Raw genomic sequence first — 25,233 nt, 5'->3', positions numbered from 1 at the left:
CAATCATCCACACATCCTCACACCCTACTGAGCCCCTCCGCCCTCTCCACCTCCCTCTCTCGGTTCAACACGCCACCTTCCTCTCCACATTTTCAGTCCTTTGTCACCTCCCAGACTTTGTCACAGTTTCCACTCTCCCCTCCCTCATCTGCTATTCATTTTCTTCTCTATCACCTGCTCCACCTTTTTTACCGGCCTTCTCCCCACTGTCTTTCAGTCCTGATGGAGGTTCTCAGTCAGAAACATTTCCCTCCACAGATGCCCTCTAAGCTGTTGAGTTCCTGGGAGGGGTTCCCAACCTGGGGTCCACAGACCCCTTGGTTAATGCTAGGGGTCCATGGCATAAAAAAGATTGGGAACCCCACCTGCAGTATCTCGTGTGTTGCTCTGGGTTCCAGTGCCTGCGGTCTCTTGTGTCTCCACTTTCATTTTACCTAAGGGATTGGAGGTTCTGGTTTTGCAATTCATCTTAATAATTTAGCCCTGGAATAATTCTGGTGAATTTTTTACAAAGCTACACATTAAACTTCCTAAAGAATGGACCCCAGGACTAGGCTCAGATCTCCAGGCGGGTTACCTTGAGCTCAGTAGGACACCCCTCATTGCTTAGTACCTGTTGTTCTCCCCTCTCCCACACCTGTACCAACTACAGGGCTTGAAGCTTCTTACAAAGTCACTGTAACATTTGGAGTCGGTATCTTCCCGAAAACATTCTGTTCCCTTGGTCTGCATGAGGAATAATTGAAATATTGGCCCTCAGCTTTCCTGGAATCCTCCTTGTTTGCTGTAGATATGGATTATGTAGATATGGATTAGTGTCAGCCCTGTTGTATAACATTATTTTTACAGTAATTCTTTCGTTATAGTTTGTCAACTTGAAGGCTAAGGTTCATTCTTTAATTTTTGCTTCAGAATTCCAGAGAAGGAGGTGCATGAAACAGTCGTGATACGACAGAAAGGAAGATGTTTAGAACTTCAGAGTCCTTATAGAACAGCCAACCCCATCATCAAACTCGGCCAGTGCTCAGACACTCAAAACATAATTTCTTCCAGCCAGGTGAGTGGCAGCCTCCAAGTTTCCAAGCAGCTTACTGTGTTGTACTTGGAGAAAAGGCTAGAAGGATAGGACAAACTGGATCACTCATTGTAGAAATATCACAGTTGCTGGTGAACGCAGCAGGCCAGGCAGCACCTCTAAGAAGAGGTACAGTTGACGTTTGAGCCAAGACCCTTCATCAGGACTAACTGAAAGAAGAGCTAGTAAGAGATTTGAAAGTGGGAGGGGGAGGGGGAGATCCGAAATGATAGGAGAAGACAGGAGGGGGAGGGATGGAGCCAAGAGCTGGACAGGTGATTGGCAAAAGGGATATGAGAGGATCATGGGACAGGAGGCCCAGGGAGAAAGGGGGAGGGGGGAAAAACCCAGAGGATGGGCAAGGAGTATAGTGAAAGGGACAGAGGGAGAAAAAGAAGAGAGAGAAAAAGAATGTATATAAATAAATAACGGATGGGGTACAAGGGGGAGGTGGGGCATTAGCGGAAGTTAGAGAAGTCAATGTTCATGCCATCAGGTTGGAGGCTACCCAGACAGAATATAAGGTGTTGTTCCTCCAACCTGAGTGTGGCTTCATCTTTACAGTAGAGGAGGCCATGGATAGACATATCAGAATGGGAATGGGACGTGGAATTAAAATGTGTGGCCACTGGGAGATCCTGCTTTCTCCGACGGACAGAGCGTAGGTGCTCAGCGAAACGATCTCCCAGTCTGTGTCGGGTCTCGCCAATATATAGAAGGCCACATCGGGAGCACCGGACACAGTATATCACCCCAGCCAACAGGTGAAGTGTGCCTCACCTAGAAGGACTGTCTGGGGCCCTGAATGGTGGTGAGGGCATGTGTAGCACTTAGAAAGGATAAGTGCCAGGAGGGAGATCAGTGGGGAGGGATGGGGGGATGAATGGACAAGGGAATCGCGTAGGGAGCGATCCCTGCGGAAAGCAAGGCGGGGGGGTAGGGAAGGATGTGCTTAGTGGTGGGATCCCATTGGAGGTGGCGGAAGTTACGGAGAATAATATGTTGGACCCGGAGGCTGGTGGGGTGGTAGGTTAGGACAAGGGGAACCCATCCCACCTCACCTACCACCTCGTGTTCACTCATTGTAGAGACAGGACAGACTCAATGGGCTGAACAGCCTCTTCCCTTGTTGCAATGATTCTGTGATGTGCCGTCTCGAAATACATCCCAAGGGGCAAACTCATGGAGGGATTCCCAACCCAAGAGCAAGAATTTTTAGTGGGTAGGGAGCACATGGTCTGGTATGATTTAGGATAGGGATGGCAGAGCCTTGGGGTTGAATAGAGTCAGAGGGTAATGCAGAATGGAAATAGGCCTTTCACTCATTCCAGCTGAGGTGCCCACTTAATCTAATCCCATTTGCCCACGTTTGACCCAGATCCCGCTAAACCTTTCCTACCTATATGGCTGTTAAATGTTGTTGTTGTACCTCCCACAACTACTTTCTCAGGCAGGTCATATACTGACTGCCTTCTGTGTGAAGAAGTAGCCCCATAGATCCCTTTTCACCTTAAACCGATGCCCTCTAGTTTTTGTCGTGCTTTCTCTGGGGAAAAAAGACTATGCCCTATTCACCCTATCTATGTCCTTCATGATTTTATACACCTCCATATGTCACCCCTCACTCTCCTACTTTACAGGAATATCGTCTTAGCCAGCCCAACTCTCCCTATACAGTAAATGAGGACCTCAACATCCTCATAATCTCTTTCCAGCTTAATAGAATCCTTCCTACAACAGTGCAACCACTCACTTCAATTTTTGGTATCTCACTGATGGGGCTGCTCTTTGTGTCTGAGAACTTGAATAAATCAGCATGATTGGGAATGGTACAATGCTCTTGTGGAATAAATCAGCATGATTGGGAATGGTAGAATGCTCTTGTGGAATAAATCAGCATGATTGGGAATGGTAGAATGCTCTTGTGGAATAAATCAGCATGATTGGGAATGGTAGAACGCTCTTGTGGAATAAATCAGCATGATTGGGAATGGTAGAACGCTCTTGTGGAATAAATCAGCATGATTGGGAATGGTACAAAGCTCTTGTGGAAAGTCTTTCTTTTCTGAAGCACCTCTGTATATCCCAGTTTGCACTGTCCCTCCCTCCTGATTCAGCTCAGCAGGAAAGGAAACTGCTCAACTTTCACACTGCATCCCAAGCACAGCAGGGAGAGTCTGGGTAATCTACCCCGGTGATGGTTGATGTGAGATGTGAAGCCTCAGAGGAGGGAGGAGTCTTCCTCAGAAAGTGCAGTTACTACACAGTCGTGTCCCAGGCCTGAACTTTCATTGGAGACAAGGTGGAGGATGTAGCCCAGTGGTGAGCCCAGCTCTGATCTGAGCCAGTGGCCCTAGTGTTGCAGCAGTGAAGATCATAAACAGGGAAGGCAGGGAAGATAAATTATCTCCGATGATAGCGAGACCAATATTTTTTGTGATTTATTTAATGGTCATCGCCTTCAGAAGAGAGGAGGAGCTGGCAAGGTGCTACAGCAGTTAGTGTTGTTGTTGTTTCACAATTCCAGCAACACAGATTCGATCCTGATCTCATGTACTGACTGTGTGGGGTTTGCACATAATCCCTGTGGCTACATGAGTTTCCCCCGGCTGAGCCAGTTTCCTCCTGCATTCCAGACGTGTGGGTTGGTAGGATAATTGTCCTTAGTGTCAAAAGAACCACTGAAGAGTTGTGAAGCTTTGTGTGAGAAAGAACAAGTGGTAGGGTTACACAGAAGGGGATGATGGGAGTTCTCCTTTAGGAGGCTGCTTGGAGCCAGTGGGCCAGATGACCAACTCCTTTGTTCTGATAAGACAAGATAAGAAGGAACCTGGAGAAAGGGAATGGTTTTATAGATATATGAAGCTGCTGATATAACTTTGGTTATGCTGGAGCTCTGACTGGGTTTTTGACTGTTTCACTCTCAGCAGGAATGGGTTTTGTCTGAATCCATGATTAAGCAGATGGACAAGTGTGTGGCGATTACAAACTTCTCCACAGATTCACAGGTTGTGCTGGACCAGTGCAACCAAGGGGATGGCAGACAGGTAAGAGACAAAGAGCACAGGCAGAGGGGAGGGCCCTCTCACCATTACTACAAGGCAGACTGCAACCTCCTTCCCCAGCCAACACAGTGCTGAGAGTGGGGACAGTGTGCAGGTCACACACAGCAAAACACCCAGCAAGTCAGGTGGAATCTGCAGAAGCCAAAACAAGAGAAAACATTTCAGGTTGAAGTCCCTTTATCTAACAAGTGTCAACTCTGCCTCTCCACAGGCATTACCTGTGTTTACTGTATTTATTTCAGACTTCTAGCATCTGGACTTTGATTCTCAAACTAGATAATCTGGTGTGTTGAAAAGCAAAGCTCTCTAGATCAGGGGATGCCAACTTGGGGTCTATAGACCCCTCAATTAATGGTAGGGGGATCCTGGCATAAAAAAAAGGTTGGGAACCACTGTTCTAGATGCTGGAAGTCTGGAATAAAAACAGAAAATACTGGAAACACTCAGTGGGTCAGGCAGTATCTGTAGAGAGGAAAGCAGGATTAGGTTGATGACTTTTCTGGATCTACCAGCTCAATGGCATGGGCATTTCAGCTAACCCGCATGCCCCACTGTTCCCTTCTCAGCCCCCAGACCCCTCCTTACTGCTTTTTTGTCTCTCCCCCTCTTCCCCCACACTCTAGCCACTAAAACCCCTGTCTGCCCACTGTATCCATCTGTCTACCATGCCTCACATATCTGGTTTCTTATCAGATTCCATCACCTGTAGCCCTTTGTTGCGTCCACCGATCACCTCCCAGCCTCTGTTGCTTACTTTACCCTTCCCCCCGGCCCCACCTGCCCATCAACCCATCCTCTATTGGTTCTATCTGTCAGCTGCTGGTCCATCTCCCCTCAACATGCTTGACCCAAAATTTAGTGATGCCATGCTGTTGCCTGAACCCCTGAGTTTCTCCAGCAGTTCTTTCTTTGCTTTGGATCTAGCTGTGTTTGGTTCAATATGTATTTCCTCCCTCACATTGATATAATTTACATGCAGAATAATCACGCTGTTAATCCTCCATTGTGCTTTTATAATTCTGTTCATCCATCTACCTCACCTATTCTACAATAAAGCTTAGGACAATAAGCAAACTTGGGTACAAAGCCTTCTTTTGTGTTATTTGGCCATTAATAAAGATAGCACCTAGCTAAGGCTATTCTAAGGTGAAACCACTTAGCCATAGAGTCATACAGCATAGAAACTGGACCATTGGTTCAACTCATCTATGCCAAGTGAGCTAATACCATCTGGCTGTGTTTGGTCCACAGCCCTTTAAACCTGTGTCCAGGTTTTTAGCTAAACAGGTTTTAAATGTTACTAATGTGCCCCCCTCAACCATAATTCCAAATACACACCACCCTTTGCATGAAGAAGTTGCGCAGGTGTCCTTTTACCATCACTTGCTCTGATCTTAAACCTATGCCTTCTTATTTTTAAGCAACCCCTTTCTGGGAAAGAGACTATGTACTTTCACCCTGTCTACACCCCTCATGAATGTTTATACCTCTATCAGGTCACCCCTCAATCTCCTACATTCCAGGGAATAAAGTTGAGTTGAGTGGGATCCGGGATCAGCCTTGATGGAATGATCGATCAGACTCGATAGGCTGAATGGCCTAATGGTGTTATGGTCCTAATCTACACAACCTCTATTTATATCTCAGGCCCTCAAGTCAAGGAAAGTCCTGGTAACTTCTCACTATGAAAGTACATCCTCATCCTTCATATTTCCTGCTGTTCTCACCTAACCATGCTTCTAACCAGAATTTAGTCTTACCAGCATCAATGTAATTAAAAGTATGTTGGGCAGGGCATTTGGGTTTGTTAGGAACAATCCCACCCCTCACTCTGTCGATTCACAAATAAGAGAAAATCTGCAGATGTTGGAGATCCAAAGCAACAAACAGAAAATGCTGGTGGAACTCAGCAGGCCAGGCAGCATCGATGGAAATGAATAAACAGTGGACATTTCGGGCTGACACCCTTCATCGTTTCCCCCCCCCACCCCGTTGTTTTTCTTTCATCAATATCATCTCATGAAGTATTGCATCAATGTGGGTGTGTTAGCAGACAGCACTGTGTATGACACAGCTGACCCAAGCTTTACCCAGAAGGTTGCTTTAAAAGGTGGCCTTAAGGAGGCTACTGGTGTAGTGGTATCGAGGCGGATGATCCTGAATTCAAATCCAGCCGGGTCCCAAACTGGGCAGCAGTATCTGTGCAGAAGAATACTTCCATATCTTGCCACAAAAGCCCTATGGAAAGCTACACTATTCATAGGGTTGCCATGAGTCGATGATGACTCGAAGGCAGTCAGCAATAACACCAAGGAGGAAAGACAGGCAGAGGCATTAAAGATAGGAATTGCCAGCTCCAGGTTTTGGAAGTTGAATGGTATAGCTGACAATGTGGACTAAATCAATTTAGAAGAAATAAAAAATACTGGAGGAACTCAGTAGGTTGAGAAGCCTCTGTGGAGGCAGAGGGGTGGTCAAGATCCTGCATTCCTTGGAATTTCAGCAGTTCCAGATTCCAGTTTCTGCAGTCTCTAATTTAACTCAGATGTTGGAGGGATTAGAATTAACATTGCCCAGCCATGGAGTATTTCTCATATTTATTATGACAGAGAAGGTGGTCATTTGGCCCATCCCATCAAATCCAATCCCATCAATCCATTCCCCCACTTCGTTCCTTCTACCCCATATCTTCTCACATGCCCATCAAGAACCCTTTGCTTTTCCAACCTTCCACCATATTGTTAACCTGCTGACCAGTATGTCTTGGGATGTGGGAGAAAACTGGGCTAAGTGAATCTCATTCCACACCTGAGGTTGGGATACAGTGCCAGGGCAATGTGGCTGGTGTCCAAGCTGGAGTTGGTGCGGCCTGCCCAGTGTTCACTCAGCAGAAAACGAGACATATTGTCTTTAGCTGTAGACTGCTGCAACATTTGTGGATTTAGGGACTTGGACTATATATATTTTTTTTGTGACTGTATTTTACTGATATCTTACTATATATATATATATGCTTGCTGTTGGCACTCTGTCTCACACCCTGGGCCCAGAGGAACACTGTTTTGTTTGGCTGTATTCATGGAGAGTTAAGTCTGGTTGAATGACCACAGAACTTGAACTTGAACCCATGTTGCTGAAGCTGTTCAGCAGCAGTTGTACTAACTGCACTGCTGTGTCATTGCAGGATGGAAGAGATTGAAAGGTTAGGGAGGAGCGAGCCGATAGGCAGATTAGAAATAAGAGATGGTAAATTTAAAACCAATGCATTTCTTGACTGGTTTAATCAGCTCAGAATCATTTTGCCCTTAATTACAGATCACAGAAACTTCTCCATAACAAATAGCTACAATTTCCTGGCCCCCTCTCCTCATCTTCCTTATAAAAAAAAGCTAATTTACACATGTAAGTGTGCTGTTGAAATGTCCAACTGGTGAACTAAAACAGCTTTGAAATGTTAATGAATAAAGCATCTGCAACTTTGTCACTTTCTGGCTTTAGAACGTCACTATAGCAACCAAGAGGCCCTGGGGATTTGCCTTTTCCTTTAATGCTCTCTTCCTGCTTGTGTTAATTTTGCTGAGTTCCAGACCCTGATTCATTTTTAGCTTTACTGAAATGTCAGGACCATTATCCCTCTCCCTGCAGTGAAGATTGAAACAAACCAGACAACGAGTTGGCCAGCTTTCTATTGCTCTTTTTAAGGAGCATGAATTATTCTTATCAATTGCTTTCTTGTAGGTCTTAACATTTGTATTACTCTCAATGTCTCTCTCAACTTTCTCTTCAAGTTTCAATTTGATGCTTTCTTCTCTAGCCGTAAGAGTATACCCCTTATGTTCTGCATTTCTGTGGGCTTTTCCCTTTAATCCTGGAGTTTTTCTCAGCCTGTTTATTAACTATGGCTGTTTCATTTGATTAATAGACAATTGTACACTTTGGAGTATATAATGTTCCGTGTTAAGCCAAGCCTTTTTTTTAAACACTTCCCTACGTTCCTTTCTGGTCACTTTTTTCTTTGCCACCTCTCTCTGCCTTGTCCTGTTAATATTTAGGACTGAGCATTACTGTCCCATTCTGCACATTCACACACTGCTTTAATTAGACATTAATTATTCATGCTGACAAAACAGGCAATTACTTTTAATAGCCTTTCAGATTAAGGGATTCTTTCCAATCAAACCATTGCCAAGATAACAGTGCAGATAAAACTATCTCAGTTGTCAGGAACTTGGATGAGATATAAAGTGGAATTAAACAACCATCTGCTTTGTGTGGTTTACTTATCTGACCTTCAAACTAAAAGAAAAAACAATTTTCTGGAGCTGAGACTCAATTAGGAAGTAGGCAGCTGTGTATTAGAGGGATCAATGGTGAAGCAGTGTTCTTGGTCATGGGATCTCGATTAATTCTCGAAACTGGAGGACAAATCCCAGGCTCCAGTTCCATTGCTACTCCAAGGGAGAGTTGTTCAGAAGAAGGAAAGAAAAGCCGATATTTTCTGAGGCCCCTGTCATAACCCTCAGACACCACAGATTTTTTTTAACCAATTAACTCCTTTTGAGATTTGGTGACTGTTGCAAAGAATGTCACAATCAACTTGCAGTCAGCAGCCTGCCACAGATAGCAACATAGATGTGACTAGATCATTTGATATTATTTCTTGTAGGGAAAAATTTAGCGATAAGTATATGCTGAGACACCCAGATAATGTTGCTGCTCCTTTTCAATTGGATTCTTTGGAATCTTTTCAATGTTAACAACTCCTCTGGTTAATCTCATCTGAAAGGCAGTACTTGTGACACTGCAACACCCGACAAACTTCATGACTTGGCATTGGAGATTTGCCGAATCTCTCACAGAAGGCATCATCTGTCAGATGGGATGAGAAAAGGACATTACAGATCCCATGAGTATGTACAGGGGTGTCCCGAATGATAGACTTTACCAACAGCACAATGACATTAGCACATTGCTATTCATGAAATCCAACAATGTTTTCTGCATTATGTCTGTGAATCACATTGGGATGCACCAAATGTTTAAATGAGGTTAAAATCTGTCATAACTGTATATAATCATTGCCCCTTTGTTGTTAATTTCAGAAATGGGCACTGAAGGGAGGAGCCATCCAACACCTTATAACTGGGGTGTGCTTGGACAGCCAAGCAGCCAAGTTGGATGCCAACCAGGTGGGCACCACACCTTGTCAGCCCAAGCTTTACAGCCAACAGTGGGATGTGTTGAAAGTCAGGTGACATCAGAAGTTGTGTGGCCCATATCAACGTGCATACATGTGAACTGGGATTTTCACTCCTGAGATACAGTTCAACAAGATGGGATGCTGATGAACTACACAGAGAAGAAACATTGGGTCTGGAGCCTCGACACAACTCAGTATGGATGGGACTGGAGCTGTCTCCAACACAAACAACTTCATTCCCCGGGTTCCCGTCATAGTGGGCAGGATGTTAATGTAATATTTTAGTGACCCCAGAGCAGTCTCAGAGGGTTAGTCACTTTGTTCACATGCAGAGTGTTGCAAGGTCAGAAAGCTAACCTGATCACCCGTTCCGGAAGTGTTATTACACCACTACCCTATTGATCACTTCTTCACGTTTAAACTCATGGCGGGTTTGTGAGTTTTTGTTGTTCACAACTAGACTGTAAATAAAATCATAGCTGGAGTTAACAGATCTTTGGGTGATCAGCTGATGTTGCATGTCCCGGCAGTAAGTACAGAAAAAACAGTCATAGAGTAATACAGCAGCAAAACAGGCCCTTTGACCTAACTGATCCATATTGACCACATGTTCCTCCCTGCTAGTCCCAGGTCCATAACCCTCCAAGCTCCTCTCCTCCATGTACCTATCCAATTTTATAATTGTACCTACCTTCACCATGTTCTCTGGCTGTTCACTCCAGATACTGTACTCACTACCTTTTCTATAAAGAAATTACTTGTCAGGTCTCTTTTAAAATTTTCTCCTCTTAACTGTATCTATGCCCTCTAGTTTTGGACTTCCCAACCCAGGAGAAAAGACTCTGACCACCAACCTTATCCGTACCCCTCATGATTTTAAAAACTTCTACAAGATCACCCCTACAGGGAATAAAGTTGCAGCATGGCCAAGATCTCACTACATCTCCAGTCCTCTAGATGATGCAGCAATCTCTTCTGCATCCTCTCCAGCCTGACAATGTACCAGCATGGCCTAAACTGTACACAATGTTCCCATCAACAGCTTACATAGCTGAAATATAATGTCCCCACTTCCAAAGGCCAGCCAATGTGCTAAAAGCCTTCTTCACTACCTGGTCTACTCACGTGGCCACTTTCAGAGAACTGTGCCCTTGTACTCCCTGGTCCCTCTGTTGCACAACACTAGTCTGTGCCCTGTCCAAATGCATCACCTCACACTTATCAAGTTGAAATCAACCCATCTACCTGACTGATCGAGATCTCTTTGTAATTCATTGTGACCTGTTTCAAATTAGCAGGACCCTAGTTTGGGTGTCATTAGCGAACTTGCTAATTACACCATGTACATTCATATCCAAACCATTTGCGTCCCTATACATAATGAATGATAGAGTTCCCAGTATAGACCTCTGGTGTTTTCAATCCTCCAGTTGGAGAATCAACCTTCAACAATCATCCTCTGCTTCTAGTCATTGAGCCAATTCACTAGCTTCCCTTGAATTCCATGCAACCCGATATATCTTCCAGGTATCCACCAGTATCCATGTTACTTAAAAGTTCTGGAAAATGTCTTAAAATCTCATACAATGGATAAATAAAATCTATGGACTTTAATTCTTTTTTTTGTACTTCAGAGACTTCCAGCAATAAAAAAAATGGAGTTTAATATCCGACAACATAAAATTCAACCTCCAAATAGATTGTAACGAGATGGAAGGAGAGGAAGTTACGTTTCCAAGAAGTTATCTACTTTCAGTTGACCAGTGCCAAGAAATAAGGCGACGTTTGTCACATAGTCAACTTGCCAAAATCACTTGACCTTACATTAAAGCAGGTTTGGAGTATGGACTAGTTTGGACAGGTTCATTCAGGAAGCCAATGTACTGTCAAATTTTCCCTCAGTGGGTACTCCCTGTTCACTTTTAATGATTTAAGCAGATTTCCTCAGGTCAAATTTACTCTACTTTTTGTTGTCTGGCATTCAAGAAAATGATATATAACTTAATACCCTAACTAAAATTGAATAAATTTCTACATACCTGAAGTGGCACAAATAGAAACAGGCCGAACAAAGACAAATAGGATTAACTCGGGAAGGAAACTTAGTAGGTATAGGTGACGGCCAGTTTCCGTGCTGTGTAAAGCCCAATTTGTACTTCTGTGTCAAATATACGCCATAGGTACCACATACCCTACGCTGTAGGGTGACGTGCACTTTCCCAAAAATGTACCTCACGCATCACGGCGATGCAGACTGCAACAACTGTGATTGGTCCACTTGGTAGCATCGCATTTCCTCCTACGCATTTCCAGTTGCATTTCTCCACCGTGTCTGTACACTGATATGAAATAAATGGTTGGAGACGATGAACCAAATTGTCAAATCTACCTGCTGACATCTGAAAATATTTGAAATGCATTTCCTCGTCCATGTCCCTCACGAAGAAACTCAACACAGTGGCATAGAAATCCCACCGCCAACTAGCGTTTTGGCAGTGAATTGCAGAGCGACGCAGACACAACCACGCATGCTGGCTATGGTGTAGGGCTACACAAAAGTATAAATCAGGTCCACGGCGTAGCCTGTATGCAGAAGTGTAAATCAGCCTTAAATATACGACATCATTGCAGCAGCTGTCTGAGTGAACGGAGTCAGAGCGGTGATCTTGAGCCCTAAACTCTTTGAAGCTTCAGCAAAGAGAAGCTTCAGTCAGAGAAAGAAAAGTAAAGCTCTAGGTTAAGTTGTTTTTTCCCTTCCCTTCTTTATATCTGCTCAGCTAGGGCAGTAGAGCTGCCAGGCAGGATTGTAGAATGCTCCTCTTGCAGGAAGGCGGGGAGACCTCCAGTGTCCTTGATGACTACATCTGCGAGAAGTGCATCCAGCTGCAGCTTCTAACAATCAGCATTAAGGTGTTGGAGCTGGAACAGGATGAACTCCGATCGTTCAGGAGGCTGAGGGGGTGATAGGACATATAGAGAGGTAGTTACACCCAAGGTACGGGACACAGGAAACTGGAAGAAGTCAGGACAGGGAAAGGCAGAGTACCCCTGTGGCCATCCCCCTCAACGACAGGTATATCACTTTGGATTTGCTGGGAGGGGGTGGTTCTCCTAGCAGAGGAAAGTCACAGTGGTCCATTCTCTGGCACTGAGTCAGAATGGTAGGGGAGAGAAGAGGCAGGCTATGGTGAAAGGGATTTATTAGTTAGGGAAATGGATCGGAGGAGGTTCTATGGGCGAGAATGAGATTCCCAGAAGGTATGTTGCCTCCTGGGTGTCAGGATCCGGGACATCCTGGATCAAATCCTCAGCATAATTAAGTGGGAGGGTGAACAGTGAGAAGTTGTGCTCCACATGGGTACCAATGACATGGGCAGGACAGGTGATGAGGTTCTGCATAGTGAGTTTAGGAAGTTAGATTCTAAGTTAAAGGGCAGGACCTCCAGAGTTGTGATTTCAGGATTGCTATCGGTGCCACATGTTAGTGAGGGCAACTAGGAAAATTATACAGTTTAATATGTGGCAATGGAGTTGGTGTAGGAGGGAGGGCATAAGATTTTTGGATCATTGGGCTCTCTTCCAGGGAAGGTGGGACCTGTACAGAAGGGATGGTTTGCACCTGAACTGGAGGGGGGCTAATATCCTAGTGGGAAGGTTTGTTAATGCTGCACGCTCGGGTTTAAACGAGAGTTTCAGGGGGATGGGAACTAGACTGCCAGAACAATTAGTGGAGAGGTTGTGGAGATAGATGTTGGTAAGACCTCAAAGTTAGGAATCAAAAGGTTGCGCATGGAGTGACTGGTGTCCTGGGCTGCGTATATTTCAATACAGAAATATCGTAGGAAAGGCGGATAATAGTGCTGAAGGTGAGGTACCTAGTTTACAAACAGAGCAATGTGTGGTGAGGAGATGCTGTTGAAAGGGCAAAATTGTAGTCAACAGGATGAGTTGGAACTTAAAAGGTAGACAAAATTGAAAAGAGTGAATACAGGACTGAAGGTGTTACATTTGAATGCGTGCAGTACATGGAATAAGGTAAATGAACTTGCAGCACAGTTACAGATTGGCAGGTGTAATGTTGTAGGCATCACTAAATCATGGCTGAAAGAAAATTATAGCTGGGAGCTTAATGTCCAAGGATACATGTTGTATCAAAGAGACAGACAGGAAAGCAGAGGGGGTGGTGTTGCTCTGTTGGTAAAAAATGAAATCAAATCTTTAGAAAGAGGTGACATAGGGTCAGAGGGTGTTTTGATCATTGTGGATAGAGCTAAGGAACTGCAAGGGTAAAAAGACCCTGCTGGGAATTGTATACAGACCCCCAAATAGTAGTAAGGATATGGTCTACAAATTACAACAGGAGATAGAAAATGCATGCCAAAAGGCCAATGTTAAAATAGTAATGGGGGATTTCAATATGCAGGTAGATTGGGAAAAGCAGGTTGGTGCTGGATTCCAGGAGGGGGAATTTCTAGAATGCCTATGAAATGGCCTTTTAGAGCAGCTCATGGTTGAGCCCACTAGGGGATCAGCTATTCTGGATTGGGTGTTCTGAAATGAACCAGAATTGATTAGAAGGGGGAAAGGCAGAAGAAAGGAAACTACAGGCCAGTTAGTCTGACCTCAATGGTTGGGAAGATGTTGGAGTCGATTATTAAGGATGAGATCTCAGGTACTTGGCAGATGACAAAGCAGGCTGTAGTCAACATGGTTTCCTCAAGGGAAAATCTTGCCTGACAAATCTGTTGGAATTCTTTGAGGAAATAACAAACGGGATAGACAAAGGAGAATTGGCTGATGTTGTGTACTTGGATTTTCAGAAGAACTTTTGACAAGGTGTGACACGAGGTTGCTTAACAAGCTATGAGCCCATGATATTACAGGAAAGGTTCTAGCATGGATAAACCAGTGGCTGATTGGCAGGAGGCAAAGAGTGGTATTAAAGGGACCCTTACCTGGTTGGCTGCCGATGACTAGTAGCATTCCATAGGGGTCTTTGTTGGGAGCAATTTTTTTACGTTATATGTCAATGACTTGGATGATGGAATTGTGGCTTTGTTGCAAAGTTTGCAGATGATAGGCGAAGAGGCAGGTAGTTTTGAGGAAGGAAAGAAGCTATAAAAGGACTTAAATTAGGAGAAAATAAGACATCCGTTAGTCTTGCGAGACCATGGATCTTCGCCTGGAAAGTCTTCACTCTCCAGGACGCAGGCCTGGGAAAGGTTGTATGGAAGACTGGCAGTTGCCATGCTGCAAGTCTCCCCTCTCCACAACACCAATGTTGTCCAAGGGAAGGGCATTAGGACCCATACAGCTTGGCACCAGTGTCGTTGCAGAGCACTGTGTGATTAAGTACCTTGCTCAAGGAAACAACATGCTGTCTTGGCTGGGGCTCGAACTCACAACCTTCAGGTCGCTAGTCGAACGCCTTAACCACTTGGCCACGTGCCCACAAATTAGGAGATTGGGCAAAGAAAAGGTAGATGGAATACAGTTTCGGGAATTGTATAGCCATGCACTTTGGTAGAAGAAATGAAAGGGTTGACTATTTTCTAAATAGAGAGAAAATGCAAAAATCTGAGGTGCAAAGGGATTTGGGAGTCCTTGTGCAGGATTCCCTAAAGGTTAATTTGCAGACTGAGTCTGTAGTGAGGAAAGCAAATGCAATGTTAGAATTCATTTCAAGAGGACTAGAATATAAAAGCAAGGATGTACTTGAGGTATTCTGAGCAGTTTTGGGTCCCTTATTTCGAAAGGATGTGCTGAAACTGGAGAGGTTTCAAAGGAGGTTCACGAAAATAATTCCAAGATTGAATGGCTTGTTATATGAAGAATGTTTGATGGCTCTGTATTCAGTAGAATTCATAAGAATGAGGTGTAACCTCATTGAAATCTATCAACTGGTGAAAGGTCTTGATAGAGTGGATGTGGAGAGGATGCTTCCTGTGGTGGGAGAATCTAAGACCAGATGACATGGAGCAGAATTAGGCCACTCAGCTCTTGAGCCTACTCCACTGTTTCATCATGGCTGATTTACTACTCTTTCAGCTCCATTTTCCTGCCTTCCCCCTGTAACCTTTGACACACTGACTAACAAAGAACCTAACAACCACTGCTATAAATATACTCAGTGACTTGACCTGCACGGCCATCTATGGCAATGAATTCCACACGTTCACCGTGTTCTGGCTAAGGAAATTCCTTTTTATCTCTGTTCTAAATGGATGTCACTCTATAATGAGACTGTGCCCTCTGGTCCTAGACTCACTCACTATAGGAAATATCATCTCCACATCCACTCTGTCCTAGGCCTTTCAATGTTCAATAGATTTCAATGAGATTGCCCCTCATTCTTGAAAACTCCAATGAGTACAGGCACAGACCAATCAAACGCTCCTCACATGTTAACCCTTTCATTCTTGGAATCATTTACATGAACCTCCTCTAAAGCCTCTCCCATGCCAGCACACCTTTTCTTAGATAAGGGGCCCAAAAGTGCTCTCAAACTCCAAATGCCTTATAAAACCTCAGCATTACATCCTTGCTGGTTATGTTCTCGTCCTCTTGAAACGAATGCTAACATTATATTTGCCTTCCTTACCACCAACTCAACCTACAAGTTACCTTATTTTTGAATTTTCTCCCCACTTAGAAAATAGTCTATGCCCTTATTCCTCCTACACTTCCCTACGGTATATTCTATTTGCCACTTTGCCTATTCGCCTAATCTGTCTAAGTCCTTCTGTAGACTACCTGCTTCCTCAACATTATCTGCCCCTCCACCTATCTTCGTATCATCTATAAACTTGGTCACAAAGTCGTCAATCCCATTATCCAAATCATTGATGCATAATGTGAAAAGAAGCGGTCCCAGTACTGACTGCTGCGGAATACCATTCGTCACCTGTAACCAACCAGAAATGATTATCCTTTTTGATTTTGCCCCATGTTACAGTCATTTCATTGACTACAATTTTGTCAATTATCTGCCTGTCCTTGCCTGCAGTCTCACTACACACTGCATCAACTTGTATACCAACTGCTGCATCCTCAGCTCTATCATTTCAGTTCCCATCACTCTGCCAAATTAGTTTAAGCCCTCTCCAACAGCTCTAGCAAACCTGCTTGCAATGATATTGGTTCCCCTTGGGTCCAGGTATAAACTGTCCTTTTTTGCATGGGTTCTATCTTCCCCAGAAGAGATCCCAATGATCCAGAAATCTGAAAACCTACCCCCTGCACCACTTCTTCAGTCACTCATCCTTCAGCAGTATATCCTTGTTTGCATATTCTAGTCCTCTGGAAATGAATGCTAACATTGCGTTTGCCTTCTTTACTACCGACTCAACCTGCAAGTTAACCTTTAAGGAATCCTGGACTAGGGACCCCAAGTCACTTTGCACCTCTGATTTCTGAATTCCCTTCCCATTTAAGAAACAATCTACTGCTTTATTTTTCCTACTTAAGTGCATAACCCCCCAGTTCCTGTTACTTCCTTCCATTTGCCACCTCTTTTCCCACTTTCCCAACCTTTCCAAGCCATTCTGTGGAGTCCATGACTCTGTCACACAATCTGCCCTTCACTTGTCTCAGTGTCATCTGCAAGTTTGGCCATAAAGCCATCAGTTCCTTTATCCAGATCAATAACTTATTGTTTATCTCTAACTGACCCTGACCCTGTTGTGGTCGGATGCTAAACGGACCACCAAAAATGATAAAGAGGGAAGATACACAATAATGAAATATTGCCATTTTAATCAACACTCTGTGCCATTATTACTCAGTACTTTTCAATCTCGTTATTGGAGAAAATGGCCATTAAGACTGAGTTTATTAAACAGGGAACTTAAATGATTGATGCACTCTAGTATTTAATTGCAAATTAGTTTTCAACTTTCTTTGTAGGAGTGCACAGATATTCGGGTAATGGTAGTCTCCAGATGTGTTTGTACAACCAAGAAAAGTCCCTCTTAAAGCTTCTAAGGCAGTGGCCAAAAGACTTGGCTCTTGCGAGGAGCTCATTATAAAGATTAAATTCTGACAGCTGAGGAACACATGCAGCTGGGGCTTGTTCATTCAAACTTAAACTTATTGATAGATACAGAATTGTGCACAACAGAAGTGTTGGTTCTTTGAAATCCGTTTGCTTTCTCCCCTAACATGTTTTAAATATTCCTCCTTTCAATAGTTATACAAATCTCTTTTGAAAGTTAGTGTTGAATCTATTTTGATCACCCGACAACTGTGTGTATAATTTCCCCAAATCTGCTCTGTTGTTTTGGCCTCTGATCATTGGTTGTCCTACTATTGGGAACAGGTTCTCGTCAAACAACTCTTACAAAAGGGATAACTTTTTAAAAATGGATTTAAAAAGTTGATTAAAATATTTGGTGGTATGGTTTATTTCAGATAGTGTGAATGGGAGGAGAGGAGAGTAAATGGTAAATTCTGATCTACATTTTGCAGAGAGGCCCCTTTGAATACATTGATGTTGTAAACTTGGTTCTGTATATGAACCTAGTAAGGTTAGGTTTGTCTAGGAAGCGATAACATTTTGCTTGTGAAATTGTGCTCTCAGCCTTGATGGCTAAGACATCTTACTGATGGCTGAGACATTGTTGAATCCCGGGATCCAGATCCACACTCAGACATGTACACAATTTCCAGTGTAGTTCAGAGTGAGTGCTGTGCCACTAATGCTTTATGTCCCTGCTTATTACCCCCCAGCCTCTGCCTCCACCTGGCTCCATCAGCCCTTAATTTTCATTGCAACACACTCTAAAGGCTGGAGGAACACAGCAGGCCAGGCAGCATCTATGGAAATGAGTAAACAGTCAACGTTTTGGGTCAAGACCCTTCATGAGTCCTGGTGGGTCTTGGCCAAAATGTCGACTGTTTACTCTTTTCCATAGATGCTGCCTGGCCTCCTAGTTCCTCCGGCATTTTGTGTGTGTTGCTCAGAGTTTGAGCATCTGCAGATTTTCTCTTGCCTGTTCTTAATTTTCCTTGTCTGCTTCCATCTATCAGCATTCTCCACCCCTCCCTCTACTGGAGCTGGCTCCATCTGCCCATCATCTTTCACCTGTCCTTCATCTACCTATCACCAACCAGCCTCTATCTTGGTCGCCCCCCCCCCTCCCCTTATACTGGCTGTTTTCCCCCTCACTTTCAGTGCTGATGTGGAGTCTCAAGCTGAAATGCTGACCTCACGCCTGCCCCCACCAATGCTACTTGACGCCGAGTTATTCCAACAGGACGTTTGTTTCTCCAGATTCCATCATCTGCAGTGTCTTATGTGCTGTGTCCAAACCAGTAATTCTTCAACGAATATCACTACAAGTCAGACATTAAGGCAGATGAATTGAGTGTTGGTTTGCTGATGTTGTTGTTATCGCCAGACGTGCCTGAAAGAAACAGCAGGACCGGCAACACATTCCGTGATTCAGAATCATCGGGAGTGATGGAGATGTAATACCACCTCCTCTTTTACAATATTGAGTAAGGAGTAACGTGCTATTGAGGGAAGATGCCCTTTAAATGATCAAGTCAGGTTTATTGTCATTGTCACGGGTGCAATGAAAAATGTACTTGCAGTAGCATCACAGGCACATTAAAAATAAAAATATTATATGTAAATTACACCATTGGAACAAGGAACAATTCCATTGTAGTACAAAATGGTCATAATGTTACAGTCCTGACGTAGTGATTGGGGTTGTGCAGGTTGGTTCTAGAACTGGATGGTTGAAGGGGAGTAGCTGTTCTTGAACCCAGTGGTGTGGGATTTCAGGCTTATGTGCCTGCTGCCTAATGGTAGCTATGCGAAGCTGGCATGGCCTGTATGGTGGAGATCTTTGATGATAGATATTGCTTTCCTGAGGCAAAGCCTCCTGTTGATACCGCCAGTGATGAGGAGTCAACTATAAACGTATAAAATCCTAAAGGGATTGGACAGGCTAGATGCAGGAAGATTGTTCCCAATGTTGGGGAAGTCCAGAACGAGGGGCTACAGTTTGAGGATAGAGGGGAAGCCTTTTAGGACTGAGATTAGGAAAAACTTCTTCGCACAGAGAGTGGTGAATCTGTGGAATTCTCTGCCACAGGAAACAGTTGAGGCCAGTTCATTGGCTATATTTAAGAGGGAGTTAGATATGGCCCTTGTGGCTACGGGGGTCAGGGGGTATGGAGGGAAGGCTAGAGCAGGGTTCTGAGTTGGATGATCAGCCATGATCATAATAAATGGCGGTGCAGGCTCGAAGGGCCGAATGGCCTACTCCTGCACCTATTTTCTATGTTTCTATGTTTCTATTCTCTGCAGATTTTTATGTTGCTGCACATTTGAGATGTTGTTGAGGACCGTAATGCAACTAGTCAGGATACTTTGAACAGCTGTAGAAGTTTGTTAAGAGTGTTCAGTGATAGGCTAAACATCTTTAATCGAGAGTCTGTGATGCAGCTGCCTTGTGAATGCATCTCTGTGCTGGGCCCCGGACAGGTAATCCAATGTAAAGCTGCTGACCCACTAATGCGGACTGGTGCATGTTCCATCCTCCTTCCCCTTCCTGAATGAAGTCAGTTACTACATTTTACTGATCTTGAGCAAGAGTTGTTTTTGAGACACCAGAGATGAAAAAAAAAGACATTAGCTTTATCTGACAGATACGTCAAAACATTAAACAGTGACATGGGTTGTTTGGATCAACCAGCACAGCTGGAGGATTGTACTGGGGCAGTCCACAAGTGTTGCCTGTGCTTATGGCACCAACACGGCAAGCCCACAACTCACAAGTAGCCAGTACATCTTTGGAATGTGGGAGAAAACCCGCACGGTCACAAGGAGAATATACAAACTCCTCACACACACTTGAGAATCAAACCCTGATTGGTGATCGCTGGTGCTGTAAAGTGATCGCACTAACCGCTATGCCAGCTGAGCTTAGGAACAAAAGCGGGGGGGGGGTGGTTATCACTAAGCTGAGAGGCCTCCTCACAGTAATCCGGAGATAGAGGAGCAGTCAGACGGTAAGTGTAAAAGGTTTAGAGTGGTGGAAGATTTCAACTTCCCTAAAATGAACACTGTGCTCAGTTCTGGTCGCCTCACTACAGGAAGGACGTGGAAACCATAGAAAGGGTGCAGAGGAGATTTACAAGGATGTTGCCTGGATTGGGGAGCATGCCTTATGAGAATAGGTTGAGTGAACTCGGCCTTTTCTCCTTGGAGTGACGGAGGATGAGAGGTGACCTGATAGAGGTGTTCAAGATAATGAGAGGCATTGATTGTGTGGATAGTCAGAGGCTTTTTCCCAGGGCTGAAATGGCTAACACTAGAGGGCATAGTTTTAAGGTGCATGGAAGCAGGTACAGAGGAGATGTCAGAGTGAAGTTTTTTACGCAGAGAGTGGTGAGTGCGTGGAATGGGCTGCTGGCGAAGGTGGTGGAGGCAGATACAATAGGGTCTTCTAAGAGACTCCTGGACAGGTACATGGAGCTCAGAAAAATAGAGGGCTAGGGGTAACCCTAGGTAATTTATAAGGTAAGTCCATGTTTGGCACAGCATTGTGGGCTGAAGGGCCTGTATTGTGCTGTGGGTTTTCTATGTTTCTAGACAACTGGGATTGCTTTAGTGTGAAAGACTGAGTAGGGTGGAGATCCTTGAGGCATTCTGACTAGAGAAGCAGCAGCACTGGACTTGGTCTTGGGAAATGTAACTGGACAAGTGGTGTGAGTATCAACATTTTGGAGGTAGTGACCTTAATAAATTTCAAGATAGTTAAAGGAATTTTAGCTTAAGTAAGTTTTTCACAGAGTGTGGTGGGTGTGTGAGATAGATACTAGAGGCAGGTACAATTGCACATTTTACAGACATGGTTAAGAAAGGTTTAGAGCAGGGGTTCCCAACATGGGTCCTCGGACCCCTTGTGTTAATGCTAAGGGTCTATGGCATATAAATATTTGGGAACAGAACCCCTGTTTAAGAGGAAATGGGTCGAACAAACGGGATAGCTCAGGAAGGCATTTTGGTCAGGAGGGACTAGTTGGGAAGATGGGCCTGTCTCCATGTCCAATAATTTGATGACTGGTTCCTTCAAGTCCTCTCTCTGTCTCATTAAGGAAACAAACCCAGCCTTTCCCATCTCTCCTCATAACTGAAATGGTCTCTTAACTAAGGAATCATTTAAGTTCAAGATATCTCTTTTCTGAGCTCCCTAGCCAGAAAAGAACTAAAGAAGGGAATTAGAAAAGCACGAGGGGCTATGAAAAATCCTTGGGAGGTAGATTAAGGTGAATTCCAAGCCATTCTATATATACATCAAGAGTAAGAGGATAACTAGGGAGAGGGTGGGACCACTCAAGGATAAAGGGATGCGGAGAATGTGAGTGAGGTACTTAATGAGTATTTTGCTTCAGTATTTATTAAGGAAAAGTTCATGGAGACCTGGAGATCAGTGCTGAGTGTATAAATATGTTAGGGCATTTAGGAGGAGGAACTGTTGGGCCTCCTAATAAGTATTAAGGTGGACAAGTCTCCAGGACCTGATGGGATTTACCCCAGGTTACTGAAGGAGGCAACAGATAAAATTGCTGGAGCCTTGACCAGTATCTTCATGTCCTCGCTCGGCACAGGTGAAGTTCCAGAGGACTGGTGGTTGGCTAATGTTGTACCTCTATTTAAGAAGGGAACAATAGAAAACCCTGGGAACTATAGACCAGTGAGTCTCACATCAGTTGTAGGAAAATTGCTGGAAAAAAAATTCTTAGGAGCAAGATATATGAACACTTGGAAACCCATGGCTTAATTAGGGAGAACCAGCATGGCTTTGGCAGGGCAGGTCATGTCTTACCAAGACTGAGTTTTTTGACAAGATGATGGAGATATTGATGAAGGTAGGGCAGTGGATGTTATCTACAAGGATTTTAGTAAAGCGTTTGACAAAGGCTAATACAGAAGATTAAGAAGCACAGGGTCTGAGGTGAATTGATTTTTTGGATTCAGAACTAGCTTCCACATAGAAGGCGGAGGGTAGTGGTTGAAGGGACTTATTTGAGCTGGAGGTCTGTAATTAGTGGAGTTCTGCAGGGATCTGTGCTGGGACCTCTGTTGTTTGTGATGTGTATAAATGACCTGGATGAAAATGTATGTGGGTGGGTTAGTAAGTTTGTGGATGATACCAAGATTGTGGATAGTGTAGAAGATTGGCAAAGAATACAGCTTGATATAGATCAGTTGCAGATATGGGCAGAGCAATGGCAGATGGAGTTTAACCCAGATAAATGTGAGGTGTTGCATCTCAGTCGGGCAAGCGCAAGGATCCTTAACAGTGTTACTGAGCAGAGAGATCTTGGGATCCGTGTTCATTGCTCCTTGAAAGTGGCTACACAGGTCGATGAGGTGGTTAAGAAGGCTTATGGAATCCTTGCTTTTATTAGTCGAGGCACTGAGTTCAAAAGTGAAAAGGTTATCTTGCAACTTTATACCACATCTGGAGTATTGCATACAGTTCTGGTTGCCTCACTATAGGAAGGATGTTGAGGCTTTGGAGAGGGTACAGAAGAGGTTACCAGGATGCTGCTTGGTTTGGAGGGCATGGGCTTTCATAAGAGACTTGATAAACTTGGGTTATTTTCTCTGGAGTGGCAGAAGCTGAGGGGAGATGTGATAGAGGTTTATAAGCTTATGAGAGGCATAGACAGAGTAGACAGGGAGTATCTGTTTCCTAGGGTAGGCATGCATTGAAGGTGAGAGGGGGTAGTTGAAAAGGGATGTGAGGGGCAAGTTTTTTACTCAGAGAGTGGTGGATGCCAGAAATGCGCTGCCTGGTATGGTGGTAGAGGTAAATATATCAGAGGCTTTTAAGAGATAGGCACATGGATGTGAGGAAGATGGAGGGATATGGACATTGTGTAGGTAGGAGAGATTAGTGTTTGAGTGTTTTAGATTTGCTTTTTAGCTAGTTTGGTACAACATTGTGAACTGAAAGGCCTCTTCTTGTTCTGTACTATTCCATGTTCTGACTTGCCTTGTTAAAATACATGCGGTATACCTTAGCAGACATTCATTACTCCCTGCCCTGCACCTGCCTTCTGGCTTTGTTTTAATTTATATATTTGCCTTAATCTTTTCATACTGCTTTGGGTCCCAGCCTCCCTGCCAGATAAGTTTAAATCATCTGTGTAGAACCAGCAAATCTCCCTGCCATAATATTAAACCTCCCCAACGTAAGGGGAACCAATCCTTCTTTCGTGTGTATTGGCCCCAGAAGAGGTCCCAAGGTCCAAGAACCAGAATCCCTCCCTCCTACACCAATTCCTTAGCAGCATTTATCTGACCTTTCCTCTCTTTCTACCCTCACCGGTGTGTGGTGCTGATGTTGGAATTGGAATATTATTGCCACATCTACAGTGAGAATTTTGTCTTGCGTACTACATACAGATCAAATCATTACACAGTGCTTTGAGGTAGAAAAAGGTAAAGCAATAACAATGCAGAATAAAGTGTAAAAGCCACCGAGAAAGGGCAGTACAGGTAAACAGTAACATGCAAGATCATGATGAGGGCAAGTATCGAAACTTATCTTACAGGAGTTCTCTTCAAGAGCCTGATAAAAATGGGATAGAAGCTGTCCTTAAGCCTGCAGGTACGTTCTTTCAGGCTTTTGTAACATGCCCAACGGAAGAAGACGGAAAACAGAATGTCAAGGGTGAGTGACGGCTTTGATTATGTTGGTCGCTTTAGTGAGTCAGTGAGAAATATAGACAGAGTTCATAGAGGGAAGCGAGTTTCTGTGATGGGCTGGGCTGAGTTCACAGCTCTGCAGATTCTACAGTCATGTGCAGAGTAGTGGCCATAGCAAGCTGTTACACTTCCAGATAGAATACGTTCAATGCTGCAATGATAAAAAATTGGTAAAGGTAAAGGAGACATGCCAAATTCTTTAGCATCCTATGGAGGAATTGATGAGATTTCTCAGCCATGATATTAATGTGGTTAGACCAGGACAGGCTATTTATGAGTGATGTTCACTCCCAAGAACTTAAAGCTCAATATCGTTGATGTGGACAGGAGCATGTGCACTGCACCCCCCGCCGCCCCCCCTCCCCCAATTAAAGGCCAGCTCTTTAGTTTTGCTGGCAGTTGAGCAAAAATTGTTTTCATGACATCATGTCCTTCTCTATCTCTAAGGGAGCTAGGGCTTTACTCTTTGGAGAGAAGGAGGATGACAGGAGACATGATAGAGGTGTACAAGATAATAAGAGGAATAGATAGAGTGGATAGCCAGCGCCTCTTCCCCAGGGCACCACTGCTCAATACAAGAGGACGTGGCTTTAAAGTAAGGGGTGGGAAGTTCAAGGGGGATATTAGAGGAAGGTTTTTTACTCAGAAAGTGGTTGGTGCGTGGAATGCACTGCCTGAGTCGGTGGTAGAGGCAGATACACTAGTGAAGTTTAAGAGACTACTAGACGGGTATATGGAGGAATCTAAGGTGGGGGCTTATATGGGAGGCAGGGTTTAAGGGTCGGCACACCATTGTGGGCCGAAGGGCCTGTACTGTGCTGTACTATTCTATGTTCTATGCCCTATCTCCTTCCTGTACTCCATCTCAGTTATTTGAGATATAGCCCACTATAGTGGTATAATCTGTAAACTGAGCTAGACCAGAATCTGGCTAGTCATGCGTGTACAGGGAATAGAGTAGGGGGCTGGGGACACAACCTTGTGGAACACCAGAGTTTAAATTAATCATGGTGATGGTGTTACTGCCTATCCTTACTGATTGCAGTTTGCTGGTCAGGAAGTCAAGGATCCATTTACAGAGGGAGACATTGATCTCTGGGATCCAGAGTTTGGTGATGAATTATATATTGAGGATGGAGCTGTGGTCGATAAACAATAG

General features: G+C 44.1%; 1 protein-coding gene across 7 annotated transcripts in view; it reads left to right on the top strand.

Annotated features, from left to right (window-relative positions):
* The window catches only part of LOC134349510 (polypeptide N-acetylgalactosaminyltransferase 16-like), a 262,565-nt gene extending 250,217 nt beyond the window's left edge, over positions 1-12,348 (top strand). The window contains exons 14-16 of one of the 7 annotated variants that reach the window (XM_063053987.1): positions 913-1,057; positions 4,003-4,122; positions 9,243-12,348. In XM_063053987.1, coding sequence (XP_062910057.1) covers positions 913-1,057; positions 4,003-4,122; positions 9,243-9,395 — 418 coding nt within the window. In that variant the 3' untranslated portion in view covers positions 9,396-12,348. The remainder of the gene's footprint in view (positions 1-912; positions 1,058-4,002; positions 4,123-9,242) is intronic. The other 6 variants (XM_063053962.1, XM_063053996.1, XM_063053970.1 and 3 more) reach the window with 6 other exon arrangements.
* The last annotated feature ends 12,885 nt before the right edge of the window (positions 12,349-25,233 follow it).

The sequence above is a fragment of the Mobula hypostoma genome, chromosome 1 (genome assembly GCF_963921235.1).
Source record: "Mobula hypostoma chromosome 1, sMobHyp1.1, whole genome shotgun sequence".
Lineage (NCBI taxonomy): Eukaryota > Metazoa > Chordata > Chondrichthyes > Myliobatiformes > Myliobatidae > Mobula > Mobula hypostoma.
The sequence above is the reverse complement of the archived record's forward strand: the minus strand, read 5'-3'. Positions and strand labels throughout refer to the sequence as shown.